Source organism: Glycine soja, chromosome 16, assembly GCF_004193775.1.
Source record: "Glycine soja cultivar W05 chromosome 16, ASM419377v2, whole genome shotgun sequence".
NCBI classification, from domain to species: Eukaryota; Viridiplantae; Streptophyta; class Magnoliopsida; order Fabales; family Fabaceae; genus Glycine; species Glycine soja.
This window is the reverse complement of record NC_041017.1, coordinates 30,880,166-30,896,034: the sequence shown is the minus strand read 5'-3', so window position 1 is coordinate 30,896,034 and position 15,869 is coordinate 30,880,166. Positions and strand designations below refer to the sequence as shown.

The window sequence follows — 15,869 nt, the reverse complement described above, 5'->3', positions numbered from 1 at the left end:
TGCTCATGCAGTTTTATACACATCATTTCATACCAGCAAGTTTCAATTGCTTATGCAGTTTTCACCCAATGGACTTTCCGGTCTTCTACAATCTTCAAAATACACCAGCGCTATCAGGATAAAAATGTTTGTCACACACTTTTTTTACACAAAATAAAAATGATAATAGTATAATAACTTTTTTCAATTAGTAAATTATCATTAGTTACCACTTGATCGTTTTGTTGTTTCTAAATTAGCTGCAGCCTGCAAGAATATCAATACCTTCCTAATCAACGTGAGATAGGAGATAAGGGTGAGGAAAGAGGAGAGAGAACTAACGAGAGAAGAGAGAGAAATCTTTTTTTTTTTTTAAAAAAAAAAAAACTTAATTGGTAAGTTACTATATTATCTTTAAAATGAATTCAATAAAACAAGAGAAACAATTGATATTTTTGTCCATATATTTTAATGTAACATGCTAACATATTCTAACTAAAAAAGAGTGATAGTATGTTAATCATCTCACAATATACATATATTAATTTTTTTTTCTTTTATTTAAAATTTCTATTTTAACAAATATTGAAGAATATCCACAAATATTCGTGGATATATATAAATTTTGTGGACACCCATTTAATGGATACTTGTATAAGTGCGGGTAGGTGTGAGAGAACTACTACCCATACCCTTCAAGCACCGTTGAGATCCCTACATATAATCATCTGTCGATATGTATTGAATTTTTATTATGGATTTATGGGCAAAGCTTCATGAGAAATTGATTGCGTTTGCTAACTTCTAAGAGAGAAAATATATAATCCTAGTTTAAATACCACATAACAACAACATTATTTGACAGCATACCATATAATAGCAACATTATTTGACAGCAGAGTATTATATGACAACATAATATTATTTGACAGCACAACATTATTTATCTTTCCTTATATATATATATATATATATATATATATATATATATATTATATTTATGAGAATATTATTTCTCTTTTTTATATATATTACATTATATGGTTTCTCTGTTAACTTCATAAATCCTTTCTCAGAAAAAAGAAAAAAGAAAAAAGAAAAATAAAAAACTTCATAAACCCCCTAACAACTAGCGATGCTTGAGGTTGAGGGACATCAACATGTTAAATAACATAACGCTCAACCTACAAATTAAGAACACCAGAATAATAACCCTGAATGGACAAATTACCTTTTTTATAAACTACACTATCAGGTTCTAGCTGAAAAGACTTTGACTGAATTGTTCTGATTGTGAATAATCTCACATGTTTGTGGCAGGTGAATAGGAGCACATATTTTATATTATTAACCATTTAAGGCTCAACGAAGCAGGAATCCAAGAAATAATCTGGAGATTTTTTTATTTCACATGCATCCAATGCAACTTTGGCCTCAAGAGCAGTATATGTTAGATATTAGTTTAAAACCAATTGACATTTAGAGTTTGGATGGAGGAATTTAAAATTTTGAAAGATTTTAAATTTTAAGAATTTTAAATACTTCAATTGAAATTCTTTTATTTTCAAAATTTTGTATTTGAATAAAAAAGTTAAAACTATGAGGGTGAAAAAAAATGAATGAAAAAAAAAAAAGATATGATTGGTGTGCTAGTTATACGTGTTCCTCTACGTTTAGACTCGATCAATGTTCCATAATCTCATACGGTGTTTCTTGAAAAAGACTGTAAGAAGAGAATTTCAATTTCTCACCTTTTAGAAGAAAATTGAAATTCCAGATTTTTAGTTGTTTAAAATTCTATTTTAAAATTCCAAAATTTTAAACTCTTCACAAAAAAACATCCAAACAATGAATTCTAGATTACAGAAATTCAAATTCTCTGATAAATTACTTTCCTCTGTTAAAATTCTCTATCCAAACATACTCTTAATGAAATTATCCATATATAAGTTACACCTTGAGAATCGAGACAAGTGATTTGAGACTTCTTAACCGTATGGGACTCATTAAGATTACACCATACCCTTTTTCCCTTTCACAAATATTTTCAACTGAAACACTCAGGTAGTATAGTTTTTGTCATTAAAGCAAACACAAAAATTGTTTATCATCATGAAACTAGAATTTAGAAAACTACTGAGGAACCCACAAATCATTGCCTTTTAGTGCAAGTTACTATATGTCCTAGTTAGGCAATTTTGATAGAGTTTGGGACCCTATCACCATCATAAAATTCCATCCACAAATTATTCAATGAAGGCTGCAAATCTTGCTCCCTCGGTTTATTTTTCAAATGCATGGCATTGCGTTAATGTAGAAACATTTATTTGCTATGCACTGAAGCTGTATATTTGAACTTGTTAGCAACATTGTCTACACATAGTTGTAACAAAAAAGACATTGTCTGCACATCTAATCTCTTCTGGTGTTTCTCTTCTCAAAAGAAAATTCTGATGGACTAAAATTAATGTCATGTTTAGTGCTAATAGGTACTTCTGTAGTTGAATGAGGCCCCAGAACTTGCATTGGGGTCTCATCTGTTTCTGGATGGTAGCTTGTGGAAGGTGAACCATCCACATCACATTGTTCATTTTCATAGTTGGATGTCCTTGGAGAAGTTTGTGCACTGTCACTTCTTCCAGCAAGGTGTCTGTGCAGCAGGTGAATAGGAGACATGCCAAATGTTGGGGTTGATGACCGGCTCGAGAATGGTGTGACATTGTTACCCTCTGAATGCTTGCGGTCTTTGACATGCTTTTTGGAAGTATGGTGCCATTTCTTCAATGCTGCTGCTACTCTATCATTGAAAATGGTGGGTTTCATGGTTGAACCCATCTGTAATGTGAACCAAAAGTTAATGAAATTAGTGGCTGATTATATATAGTATGGTAGTAGAAAAATGCTAAAATCAGATTATTTTTCTAGCAAGTGACCTGTGCGACTAGAGCATAGAGAGGCAAAGTCACATAGCTGCATAGAACTTGTATAACAACCCTGGAAATTGAAATTGTCAATTCATCATCAGTGAGACATATAACTCTTAATTACTTACAGTCGTCTAATCTCCAAAAAATGGCTGTAAATGTGTTTGTACTTTTTTTTGGGTAACAGAAATTGACTTACCCCATTGTAAGTCTAATGATAGTATCTACAGTTGTTTTGTGGAAGCAAGAGTTTATGGAGAATTCATACTGAAACAGAAAAATTATGGAAAAGTCAGATTTAAGCAAAGGTATAAGTAGTAAGCTAGCAGCTATATTTTTAGTTCTCCATACTACATGAACAAATATATGTTATGTGAAACAAGTTAGAAATACTAACCCAAATATTCTTGAAGTAGAAAGCTTATTTTTTACTCCTACCACTGAATTACTGATAAAGATTTTGATCTACTTAATTGCAGAGAACCAACATGAAAGTTTCTATTTAACCTCAATTTTGAGTATTGCTAAACTTATTCTTCATTTTGTGCTAATCAACAATATGAACCAGTAAAAAGCACAAACGTATGAAAAATTGATCAAGATGGATAAGCTTACTGTACTCCATGCAAAATGTGCTAATTGAAAGGCATTCTGCATCATAATAGAAGCAAACATAATTATTTTTGGGACACAATAATGCTTTATATGACAGAACTTTAGGGAAAATAATAGTGAAACTACCTGAAAGAAAACAAGATGAATGATAGAGAGAAGGAGGCGTGGACGGTTGAACCAGAACAGGTCATCTCCTGGCTCCACCACTGGTGCACCCTTGAGTACTTCCCCTCTGTCCTGAATCCTCAGTCCCATCTTTGTTATGATCATTTGTAGCTTGGCACCCACTAATAAGATTGCCTAAGAAATTTACTCAGTTATTTGAGCCATTAAATCAAGAAAGGAAATGTAAACAAACAGAAGCAGAAGAAAAATAAATAAATAACAGAATGAGTAGTCTGTGCTTACAATTAATGGGATGAATGGAAGCCAATAATAAGAATACCACCCTATCCACATAGAACCAAAAGGTTAAACTACAAGTAGTAGGATAAAATAAAACTTCAGAATTTATATCTTTCTCCTCAAATAAGCTTCTTAAGATAGTTGGTTCTTAAGCATAAGAGCGTGACAGGAAGTAGGAGAATGCATATTAATAAGAAAATAAACGCTCAAACCAAGTGAAACAACATTTTCTGTTAAAATGTCTCTAATGACACTAAAACAACATTTGTTTTGTTTTAATTGAATTATAAAGCCGTAATTGACATGATTAATTATCAATAAGTACTATTACTTAGCATTATTTAGAAAATATTCATCTAAAGCCACAGCAACACCAATCAAGCATGACAAACATGTCATATTCAAATCAGATTGAAAACTTCAATCCGGCTTACCATGAGTATTAGCCAGCAAGAAGAGCACCGCGAAGAACCATATGATCGGGCTGCAAGTTACAAAACCATTGAGCTCAATTCGATATTTAAGTTGAGGAAGAATGCTAGTAACAAAATCTGTCATTCTTTTCAGCACACCCTACCTTAATTAAAATTGGAGTCCAACTAGTTTAAGAATAGGAAATAGGACCCTCATGTTTAGTGATATCCACGTGAATTTTGTTTACAAAAGGTTAATTAAGTTTTTAGTCTTTTAAATTTTTTTATAAACTTTTAGTTTTCTTTAGTTCTTCTAAAAATTTTGTTTAGTTTTAATTTCTTGTTTATTTTTATTGCTTAAAATTAATTATTATTTAATTAATTTTTAGTCCCTTGCTTATTTTATATTTGAGATTTTTTTTGAGCAATAAAAATAAAAAAATTAAAAATAAACAAATTTTTTTTATAAAAACTAAAAACGATGAAGAAAAATTAATAGAAAATTAAAAGTTACTAAAAATATTTCGAGGACCAGAAATTATAATAAAAAAAATTAAGGAACTAAAAATTTAATTAATTCTTAAAAAATGTTAAAAAGAGTGTTAACAGAATGTTACTAATATTTATCCTGAGTTATTGGAAGCAAAGTAAAGAACAGAACATATCCATACCTTATGCCAACTACAACTTTAAAATCCTCGTCAAGTGATCTTTTAATGTACTTCTGGAAATCAAATCTTGCATCACTTCCCGGAGCCAGATGTGCCTAAAATCACATATCTTAAATGTTACATTATTGGTTATGTTCTTTCAACAAAAAAGTGCCGAAAACTTTGACAGATATTAATTAAGTACAGATCACCGTGATAAATCCATGTCGCAATGCGAAATAGTCAACTTTCTTAACAGATCCAGAGAATTGTCTGAAGAAGCTAACCTGATTTGAGCAGAGCACAAAAGCATTAGGAACTTTGAAATTAACTTACGTGTCACTAACAAACTAAAAACTCGAAATTCAGACTTTTGGTTAAAGGCTAATTTAAGAGATTTATCATTTTTTTTCCTAATAAATATGTCCTTACTATCCATAAGGAAATTGATGACTGACTCCACGTATTCAAGTGCCTTTGTCCAAATGTTGTGTCCTTTGCAAGCCTGAACCTCTCAGGATCTGCAATATACATTTACAAAATGCACTGTCAGAGATGCCCCATACACACGGCCAAAATTTGCAAAAAATAAAAATAAAAATCTTTGGAAACAAAATTCGTTAGATTATATAATTTTTAGAGAAAAATATACAATTAAACCTTTTTTTTTCTTTCTTTCTATAGATAGTGACTTACAGTTGTCAAAAAAACAAATAGCGACCTACATTAACTAATGTTGCAATATACTATATTGTGTAACTTTTCATCCTTTGTAAAAGTTGTTATAGATACATTTAAAGACTTTTTTAGCAAGTAGTATAAGTTATGAAAAATATACATAAATGTAGTTTTCACTGGCAAGTTAGTATGTGCAATTTTCTTATATTTTATCATTGAGACGTCTCCTGTTTTTTGACGGTAGATAGTACTTTACTTTTGTTGCTACATACTTTTCATCACTATAAAATGAATATAAACAATACATTTTATATTATTGAATGAATATCGTTGACTCACTAACTAAAAATTAAGCCTGCGTTATTTAATCTGATTTATGTGAAATTTACCTAATAATAGGAATTATATTAAAAAAAACGTGAGAAAGGATGTTATATCTAAAATCTAAAAATGTTATCAAATCTATAAGAAAGTCAACCTCCACGCAACACGCCAATTTTTCAGTTGATCTTGTGACATGTGGTGTTTTGTCTCGTTGCATATAGTAAACGCACAGTTGGGAATCATTTGCAATTGGCATTATCAACTTTGGCAACTAGCAAATGCGTAAGTCAAAATTGTTTTAATTAATATGCAGAAGCAAGAAATTTTGAACTCTTACCATTATAGAATTGATATTCAATTGTTTTTGTTTCATTTTCCCACTTCTTCCAGCGTCTCATCTGCATCCATTGAAGCAAATTAACAATGAATTGAGACAGACAAATTAAAGCCATAAGTTTTGAAGATAAAGGCAGGAGTATATTTGAGGTGAAAAGGAAAGAGTTTTATTACTTTAGTTCTTCCCAAAGCTATTGTTATAATGCATTGTAGGATATGAAAAACAGCTAGCATAAAGATGAATATATGGAGCTGGTGAATCCCATATGCTGAAACAAAAGCAACTTTTCCCTGCAAATGCAAAATCATCCATCAAAACTTTCTACAACAATGGACAACCTTGCTATTTCACCTTAATTTTAAGCCTTGCTTTAATGTATCAGACACTAATTTCATAGAATATGACTGCCTTAATAGATCAAAACTTGGTTTCTTTATGTTCAAATTTCTGATATACATTTTTTCTTTGAACTATAGTGGAATCATTATCATAACTTGACCATAACATTTTTATTTAAATTTAGGTACAAATATACTTTTTTAATACATTTTTCAAGAGATTAAAAAAATTATAACTCAGTTGATTGAATAGTATACGTGAATTGTTATAAACCTCCTAATACATGAATAAAAAAATACTTTGAGTATTTTTTCCAATAAAATATTATCAACTTTGTCGATAATTCATCTTTGTTGTGAAATTTTTTTTATTAACTTTAGTAAAAAAAATTCTTTCAATCATTTTTTTTCATTCATGACATATATTCGAGCGGATTTGAACTCAGTACCACCCAAACTAACTTATTATTGATAGTAATTAGTAAGCTATCCTTACTATCCTTACTGGCTACAAATATTTCAACAAAAAAGGTACAAAGACACCAGAAATAAGTCACATATCCTCTGTTGTTGATATATATAGACAATGTAATCTTTGCTTTCAATAACAAAACACAGAAATTAATGTAAAAGTTTCCAACTTGCCTTGTCAGCACATTTGTCATATCCTTTTGCAGCTAGAACACGCCGCGGTATGGGGTCCAAATATTCGAGGAGTTTCCTACCATTGGTATCACTGTCAGATTTTCCATCAGATTTACTTAAGGCCTTCTTGGGGTTGGAGCAAGGATGCCACGTGGATGCAACATTCTGTGATATGCAGATCTTAGAAAGTGGACCTTGGAACACAACTAGGAGCATGGATATGAATCCTAGCATCATAAGCTCTGAACAGAACAAAGAAATTGGTTAATATTAGACTCCTAACACAAACTGTAAAATTGGAAAAAGTGATGAGAATTCATGATATGATAGTATGATACCTCCCTTAACCTTTTCCAATGATTCATAAAGAGCACTTTTGTGTTTCTTTTTGAACCACTGCAATTTCAAGCAGCAAAAGTTATAAGGCCAATATTAGAAGCATTAATTAGAAAAAGAATATATAACACTACATGTGATGGTAATTATTCATATGAGAATTCTACTCTACTTTATGGTAATCGATCAGCAGCTTTTGTGAAATGTTTCTTTTGATTGAGTAACATAAACCTTCCTAGCATATGTAATTACCTTTCCAATAGCATCAATAACATGTTCAATGATGATTGAAATAGCAAGCAGCACAAAACATACAACTGCAAACGCCCAGGTTGGTGTGTCCTCCAGCGATCGTTCATAAATTTTGTCTTCGGCCATTTGTTTTTTTTCAATTGTGGGAAGACTCAAAACATATGGTATAAGCAGAGATTCACAAGATTGTTGTGTAGTTAATGACGAAGGACCATATTTATATAGTTTTTTTTTCTTTTCTGTAGACTTTTATTTAACTATTTTTTATGAATTGGTACTTTGGTAGTAGTATGGAAAAAATAAGGGTGTGGGAATGAGTACGGAAGATTTGGGATCTATACGAGAGGTGAACGAAAGCAAAACACAACACAGTCAATGAGTACGACATATTTAAAGCAATGCATAGTTGGTCAATGACGACATAGAGGAAGAGTGATTTCCACTATTTTAGGATTAGAAGACAAAAACAATGAGATAATATTTAGGGTTGTTAGTCAATTGATTTAATAAAATGTATGAATTATTATAAATTTTTAATTAGTAAGATGAGAATTATCACTTGTTTATATATTATAACTTGTCTCATGCATGTTCATCATAATAGGTCTAAAATTACTTAAAAAATGACTTTGATATTATCTTATAATTTAAATTTGAGTGTAATTTAATCATATAAACTAACTTGTAAACTAAGAATTATTCTTCTATCTATATCTATATATATATATATATATATATATATATATATATATATATATAATATTTTAACAATATCACTTGTTGATATGAATTTTCATGAACAATCTTTTAGAAGCAATGATGTGGCAGTACTTTCACTTTAATATTATATCAAATAATTACACACACACACAAAACATAGACCCACTTAAAAAATAGAAGATTTATGTTAGCACTTACACCTTTTTACTTAGACTAAAAATTCATTATCTCTCTATTTAATACCAGTTAGCACTTAACACCTTTTTACTTACACTAAAAATTCATTATCTCTCTATTTAATACCAGCTCAAAACAAAGGGTAAACTTGTATTTTATCTAATTAAAGAAAGCAAACAAGACTATTTTTTTCTTTCCCAGGTTCTGAGTCCCTTTTTTCTTTCCTATCAAAACCCTTTTCTTTTTCACAAGCTTTGATCCTCGTTGATGCTTATTGCAAATCTCCTATAACACCTTAATCAAATCACACCAAAATGAAAAGAATTAATTGGTATTACCTACACCAATAAGATGCATCTACTTTTTAGTAGTTCATCACTTAAGAACTTCATAGTTAAGCGTAGTTGGCTTGGAGTAGTTATGGGATGGATGATTTTCTAGGAAGTTTTCCAGAAAGCATGTAAGTGAGGATAAAACAGGCTAAAAAGTCTTGTGTTGGTTTGTGGGGTCAGTCATTGATCTTGGAAGCAAACCGAGCTGATTTTCAAGGTCTCGAAAAAGACTACCTATGGAGAGTTCCGACCAATGGAGAGTTCTAACCAACAAGGATGTAGAGTGAAATGTCACCGCGTGAAGTGTCATAGTGTGAGAGCCATCGAGAAGTTGAAAATCATGAATGTTACAAATTGTATCAGAGTAAACCTCTCTCCTAGTACTGTGTGGTTCACGGACGAACCAAGTGAAAACTGGTAGACATGTAACACCACGATTGAATCACACCATAATAAGAAGAATCCAGAGGTTGTGCAGGTATATGACCATGCAATTGAGGATGATTTAAAGAAATTAATTATTACTACCTATATGAACGAGATGATGCATATACTTTTCGGTGACTCGTCATTTCAGAACTTCATAGTTAAGCATGTTTAGCTTTGAGTAGTTATGAGATAGGTGACATTCTGGGAAGTTTTTCAAAAAACGTGAAGGTGAGGACAAACATGCTGAAAAGTCTTGTGTTGGTTTGTGAGATTAATCATTGATATTGAAAGCATGTAGAACTGATTTTCGAGGACTCGAAAATGACTATCTACGAAGAATTCTAACTGGTGGAGGGTTCTGACCAATAAGGATGTTAAATAAAGTGTTACCACGTGAAGTGTCGTAGTGTGAAAGTCGTCGAGAAGTTGAAAATTAGAGATGCTACATCTCCAATCAGAGTTAGCAAGACATTCAATCAGTGATGGCAACAACAAGCCATCCTTCCCTATGGTTTCTCCTTTCCGTTTTTGCAGCAATACTGACTTCAGTTTGTGGCTCTTTAATTTCACAATCTTCTTAAAGCCTTCCATTGAAATACTAAATGATGAAGATAACGTAACATAGACTTCAATCATATATCCAAAAACCAGTAAAAATAAATCCAATTGTAGGTAAATAGGCTTAAACCATATACCCAAAACCAATAAAAAAAAGGCCTTGGCATAAGCAACGGCTGGTTTGTTGGCATGTGAGCGCAACAATAAAACTATAATTTTCTAATCCAAAAGTCGTCGACAATGATGTTTGGAAAAAAAAAAAAAAAAAACATAAACTAAAAACTTGATAAATTGGAAAATAGAGATAAAAGTGTCACTAGATTGAAACTCAAAGAAGACATAGTCGAAGTTGTAATGTAGAGGAGTGGTGAATATGTACGATCAAATCTGCAGGGATCAAAACATCTAAAAGAGGTTTTTTTTAATTAGATAAAATATAAGTTTATCCTTTATTTTGGACTGATGTTAAACAAAGAAATAAATATTTTTTAGTCCAATTAAAAAGGTGTTGTAACATAAACCTTGTATTTTTTTTAAATAGATCTATATTAACAGCCACACACACACACACACATATATATATATATATATATATATATATATATATATATATATATTGTTTTTTATTTTGAAACACAATTTTAACTGTTATTGTGACTAATTTAAGACTTAAAATTTGTCTCATAAATTAGTAAGTTTCTATATGGGTGTTTTTAAATTTTTTTTAAAATCATAAAATTTTTGTTTAATAATGAATATTTTATAAGATGGGAGTTGGTTTGTTTTTTTTTTAGATTTAAGTAAGATAGGAGCCGAAAAAATAAATAAAAGAAAAAAAAAATCTGTAAATTAAAATAAAGTGGGAAAGCACAGATCTTGTATGATCTTTTGAGATAAAGCTAAACGATTTGTACAAAAGCAAGATAACGGTAAAAAAAGCTTCTATGATCGTTCACCGAGAAACCAGTAAATTGTCCCCTCTTTTGATTACCCAAGAACACACAGTAATGGGTGCATGAGCTCAAAAAAGCTCCTCCTTCTTGTTATACCACCATCTCCAACTGCGAGAAAAAAGCAGAGACCAAAAGCCTTAGTTAATTGGCAGTGAAAAAGTCCGGGCTTCTTCATATATGGGGTTCACATGTAGAAGCTGGAACATTTGTCATTCATATTTCCAACAAAGAAAATAATTAAAGGTTCTACTAACCTTTTCTTTCCATTCAAATTAAGCTTCAAGTAACTCTATGTACGAAAAGTAATAACCATGGATGATATACAAAATCATTGGAGATGCTCCATTTACTTTAAACTATTTTGAAATCTTTTGACCGTCCATATATACTTTTAGGACGTCCTATTCATTAAAATTCGTCTGAGTTTCACTAATAGTTTGAGACAAAATTGAGATATAGTTTTATAACTGTCTAATTTGGATGTTATTCTTTAGTTAGAAATAGAATTTTATATAAGTGATATTGTTGACTTTTAATGTAAAATTTTACTGACATGAAATTCTAAATCTAATTAAAAAATAACACTAAAATCTTAAAGACTTGTATCTAAGTTTAATTTTTTTTTTAATAACTAAGTCCATGAGAAATGACACTCAGTATTTCATTAGTGAATTTTACCCAACAAGAAAAAAAAAATAAAAAAAATATATTAATCACACCTTCTAACGCAAAATATTAGCTAGATGCATTCTTTATTATAAGTTGAAATCAATTACAAACTAAAAAATCATGAGTGAAGTTGTTAAACAACATGTGAAAGCCACCAAATTTTTTACTCTCCAATGAATTGCAACTAATAATAAAAACTGTGTCTAAAAAAACGCATTAGAAAGTGTATTTGTTACATTTCTGAAAAGAATATTAAAAATTGTGTTAGTTGTATTTTTTCTATTTCTTTTGAAAACCTAATAAAGTGTTATATGTTCCAAATTAGTCAACGTTGAAAACTAAATGTTAGACTCACCAATAATAATCCCATCTAGGTTTAACTTTGGTCATGCGGTTTTCGCCATGAGGGTAATCAGTTTGAGCTCTTCTTGCGTTCCTGAAAGCGCAACAGGCAATGGAATATATGCCTATGAGGAACACAAGCACGACAACGTTAAGAACAGAGATGTTGTGCCAGTCCCTTCTAATGTTTTCGAGCACACCAGCCTTGCAAGAGTTGCAGTCGTAGCAAAGCAGAGTTGGGGCGTTATTCCAACGGTAGCAATCCGAGTCTGGGGTCACTACCACTGTTTCCTCGTTGTACATGCACGCTGTTGGTGGCTTACAACATCCTGACTGCATGCATTAACCCATAATCACTATTAGGATTTATCATTAAAAAAAATATTATAAAAAGTATGTTAAATTTCGTCTTAAAATCGCTCATCGCAGCAAAAGCGAGAACAAGATCCCAGGATCGGACATGTTAGATTTCATTTTAAAACCAATTGACTTTAAGTGAAGTTACTCAACAGATATATAAGTTGCATCCTAAGGATGAGACTTGGGTATTTTACAAAATAAATGCCGGAGGTGTATTGGAAAATACTCAAACCCCACATAGACTGCCTCAATCCTTAGAGTATAACTTATATTGGACAACTTCACTTAAAACCAATTGATTTTAAAATAAAATCTAACAAAATATTATATAAATTCAAGGTAATGTATTTTTTTATCCCTCTAAATTATGTAAAATCTGGATTTTCGTACTGTTTTAGTCGCTCTAAATCTTTAACATGTCACTATTCATCCGGTATGTTATTTGTGTGATTAAATTCAATATTTATTTTTATACGATGAAATGTTAATTTATTAGTTTTATTAGAAACATTATTAGGAGAATTTAAACTTGTCATCTTTTTTTCTCTCCTTTCCCCCTTAACCTCCTTTTCAATCACTTTATATCTCCTGTAAACCCATTATTTAACATGCATCATCAACAATTTTGTTGTTTTTAATATTGTTATACAAATAACTCGAACCGCACCCGACGGTATCTATGTTTAACTCTGTTTGCCACGTAGCATATTTGATAACAGAGTTTACATACTGGATGAACAGTATTACTGTAACGTGTTAAAATGTTAGAGAAACTAAAATGGGATGAAAAAATTTAAGGGACCAATTTCTGATTTCATATATTTTAGAGGGAAAAAACATACTTTATCCTAAACTTAATGTATGAATAATAGAACTCATTTGAATCCATTGAGTATATATAACAAATACTCATAGAAACAAACTACAAATTTGGGTACGTACCTGAATGGGAGACATGTCCCTCTGCACGTAATCAAGAGGGGTCCAAAAGGCAAGCTTTGCACAAGTGTTAGACCCCAAAATGCAGCTTCTTATGGTGCTCCAATACTGAGGATCCTGAATCCTATTCCTCAGCCATGGCGAATAACGCTCGAGACGATACTCCTTGTAAGCCCTACCAGGCACTTCCACTCCCCCACCCTGTTCAGTCACAACAAAGCCAAATATGGTAAACCCTAAGAGGGTAGCTATAATGAACACCATGATCACCAAGTACACCCACAATGCCCATGCCACATGAAAGCATGCCCCTATTAAACCCGTTAGCGAAATCACAAGCACAACAAAGCCTATGACCAAAAGTGGGGTTTGGAAGAAATTTTCACATGTTAGGGTGCTCCTTGCCATCCATAGACCCGCACCAATGATGGGTATTGATGCCAAGAGCGTGAAAAAGTTCAAGAATCCGATCACTGTGTTGCTGAAACGTTGCATATCTCACACCCTCTTTCTCAATTTCTCTCTCGATCTCCCTATTGTTTGTGATTTTTCTTATTATAAAAGGACAATGGAAGCATTGCTTTGATTTGTTTATGTCACTACAAAAAGCTTCGAGAATTTCAACATTCTTATCTCCTTTTCTACATGCTTGCTTTTCCAGTGTTAGGAGATTCCGTAACTTTTTTTTTTTTTCATGTTATAAGGACTGTGGAATTGTATACTTCCCATTCTTAGCTATTAAGCTATTGTGAGAGTGGCGAGAATATATCCAATATCAAAGATTATCTACTGTGAAGAAATTAATAAATGGGAAAAGCAACTTTCTCTATGGTAAAGTGATAGCTCGTAGTATGTACGTACGTAATTAAATAATGTATATACACTTGTATTCATGCAATGGGGCTTGTCGTGAATTTAATCTAACATGTCAACCCGACCCAATCAAACAAAAACAAACAAACAAACAATACGAGAGGTAACCAAGTTAAATCGAATAAAAAGAAATAGTGTTACACTGCCACATATTTTTTAAAATTTGATTCAACTGTAAAAAGAAAAACTCATATTTACCTGTACGTAACTGATGTAATAAGACAATTTGTCGGGGAATCAATTCCTTTTGCATTAAAAAAAAGGCAATAAAAGAATTTGGAACAACTAAAGGCATTTTGCGTAATATATCAGTGATGCTTTAGAATAGACCAAGACCATACGGGTCCAGTATTGTGTTATATTTTTATAGAGTAAAGAAATAATTAAAAGGAATTATTATATATTTTGATTTTTTCATTTACTTTTTCATTTGTTTTCTATATAAATTAATATGTATAAAGTAGTTTTAATATATATAAAGAAATTTTATTCTTTAACCTTTTTCTCTTATAAGAATTTATTAAATAAATTTGCCCAAATAGAATGATATATAAATCAATGATGCCCTCCCTTTTTTTCATCCTCTCTAACTCACATGTACTGGGTCTTTTTCAGCTCCCATAGGATATATTTTTTCAGAGAAAAGGTTCCAACTCCCGCCAAGTTATTATTCGTCAATGACAAGAACTGGATTCTCATTACGTATATTTGATAGAATGATCTACCAATTGGCAATTGCAAAAGAGATGATAGTGGGCCTCAACTCACCCACCTCCAAGTTTCTTAAAACAGATAAGGTTGATACTTTATCCAGAAAATTTGATAAGATAAATGCAACGGGTGCTACTTATTAACATCTTTTGTGAGATTACCAGGACATAATTGGGAGACTGTACATCGTATACGCAAATTACGCACTACGGATCATCTCTTTGGTCAACAAACAAAGAGAATTGTAATATCTTGTTTTTAGTAAAATAAATGAAAAATATATATATTTAAAAATTAATAGAGTTTTTAAAAATTAAATAAATGAGAGAAAAAAATTTAATTAAAATAAGAATTTTATAGAATTAGAAAATAAATAGAGTAAAATGATGTTTTATAAAATAAAGGAATATTTTAATTGATTATTTATTTAATGAAAGAGTAAAATAGAGTTCATTTTTATAAAATAAAACATAGAGTAAATAATAAGTTTAGAGTATCCTAATCATAGATAGAGTTAATTTTTATATTTATGATTTGTTTCGACGCTCTTCCTTCCTCCTAAATTCGTTCTCTTCCAAAACTCTCCATTTTTGTATACACTCAATTTTGTTTCAATAAAACTATAATCTCAGACTCGTTAATTGTTGGATTGTTCTGAAATTTAGATACCACATTTGCAACTCATTTTTGCATAATTAATCTTACCGTTGAGATTTGTGAAATAATGTATGTAGAGAGAGACATGCCCCTCACACAGAGACAATAAAATTGAGGCTTCAATTCTTTGTCCTTCTCTCTAACACTTGGAAATCTTAGTAAAGCAATCAGAGAAAAATCTTGAGGAATATTAGGAAACTGCTAAAGATGTCACTATTGTTGCCGAACTACACACGTGAGCCAGCTTAGAGAT

At 31.1% G+C, this 15,869-nt stretch overlaps 2 protein-coding genes across 2 annotated transcripts; both read right to left on the bottom strand.

The window, feature by feature from the left end:
* Nucleotides 1-2,023: 2,023 nt before the first annotated feature.
* Nucleotides 2,024-8,341, bottom strand: LOC114389637 (MLO-like protein 12). Its single transcript, XM_028350352.1, has 15 exons — nt 7,897-8,341; nt 7,647-7,704; nt 7,309-7,550; nt 6,499-6,615; nt 6,326-6,386; nt 5,419-5,507; nt 5,199-5,273; nt 5,008-5,102; nt 4,358-4,407; nt 3,927-3,967; nt 3,645-3,818; nt 3,519-3,554; nt 3,103-3,170; nt 2,913-2,973; nt 2,024-2,814 (listed from the first exon to the last, which is right to left on the bottom strand). The coding sequence occupies exons 1-15, from the start codon at nt 8,020-8,022 to the stop codon at nt 2,392-2,394; spliced, it is 1,716 nt and encodes a 571-aa protein (XP_028206153.1). The 5' UTR covers nt 8,023-8,341; the 3' UTR covers nt 2,024-2,391.
* Nucleotides 8,342-10,937: 2,596 nt separating this feature from the next.
* Nucleotides 10,938-13,983, bottom strand: LOC114390190 (tetraspanin-6-like). Its single transcript, XM_028350886.1, has 3 exons — nt 13,379-13,983; nt 12,090-12,409; nt 10,938-11,173 (listed from the first exon to the last, which is right to left on the bottom strand). The coding sequence occupies exons 1-3, from the start codon at nt 13,868-13,870 to the stop codon at nt 11,134-11,136; spliced, it is 852 nt and encodes a 283-aa protein (XP_028206687.1). The 5' UTR covers nt 13,871-13,983; the 3' UTR covers nt 10,938-11,133.
* Nucleotides 13,984-15,869: the final 1,886 nt, after the last annotated feature.

What these genes read in the sequence shown, in the direction of transcription:
- LOC114389637 (XM_028350352.1), bottom strand. Translation starts at nt 8,022, where the DNA reads ATGGCCGAAGACAAAATTTATGAACGATCGCTGGAGGACACACCAACC. An exon ending in ATGACAAATGTGCTGACAAG is followed by an intron (nt 6,616 to 7,308) that starts GCAAGTTGGAAA and finishes TTGCATTTGCAG; the next exon opens with GGAAAAGTTGCTTTTGTTTC. An exon ending in TTCATCTTGTTTTCTTTCAG is followed by an intron (nt 3,555 to 3,644) that starts GTAGTTTCACTA and finishes ATTATGATGCAG; the next exon opens with AATGCCTTTCAATTAGCACA.
- LOC114390190 (XM_028350886.1), bottom strand. Translation starts at nt 13,870, where the DNA reads ATGCAACGTTTCAGCAACACAGTGATCGGATTCTTGAACTTTTTCACG. An exon ending in GGGACATGTCTCCCATTCAG is followed by an intron (nt 12,410 to 13,378) that starts GTACGTACCCAA and finishes TAATGCATGCAG; the next exon opens with TCAGGATGTTGTAAGCCACC. An exon ending in CCTAGATGGGATTATTATTG is followed by an intron (nt 11,174 to 12,089) that starts GTGAGTCTAACA and finishes TTTTTCTCGCAG; the next exon opens with TTGGAGATGGTGGTATAACA.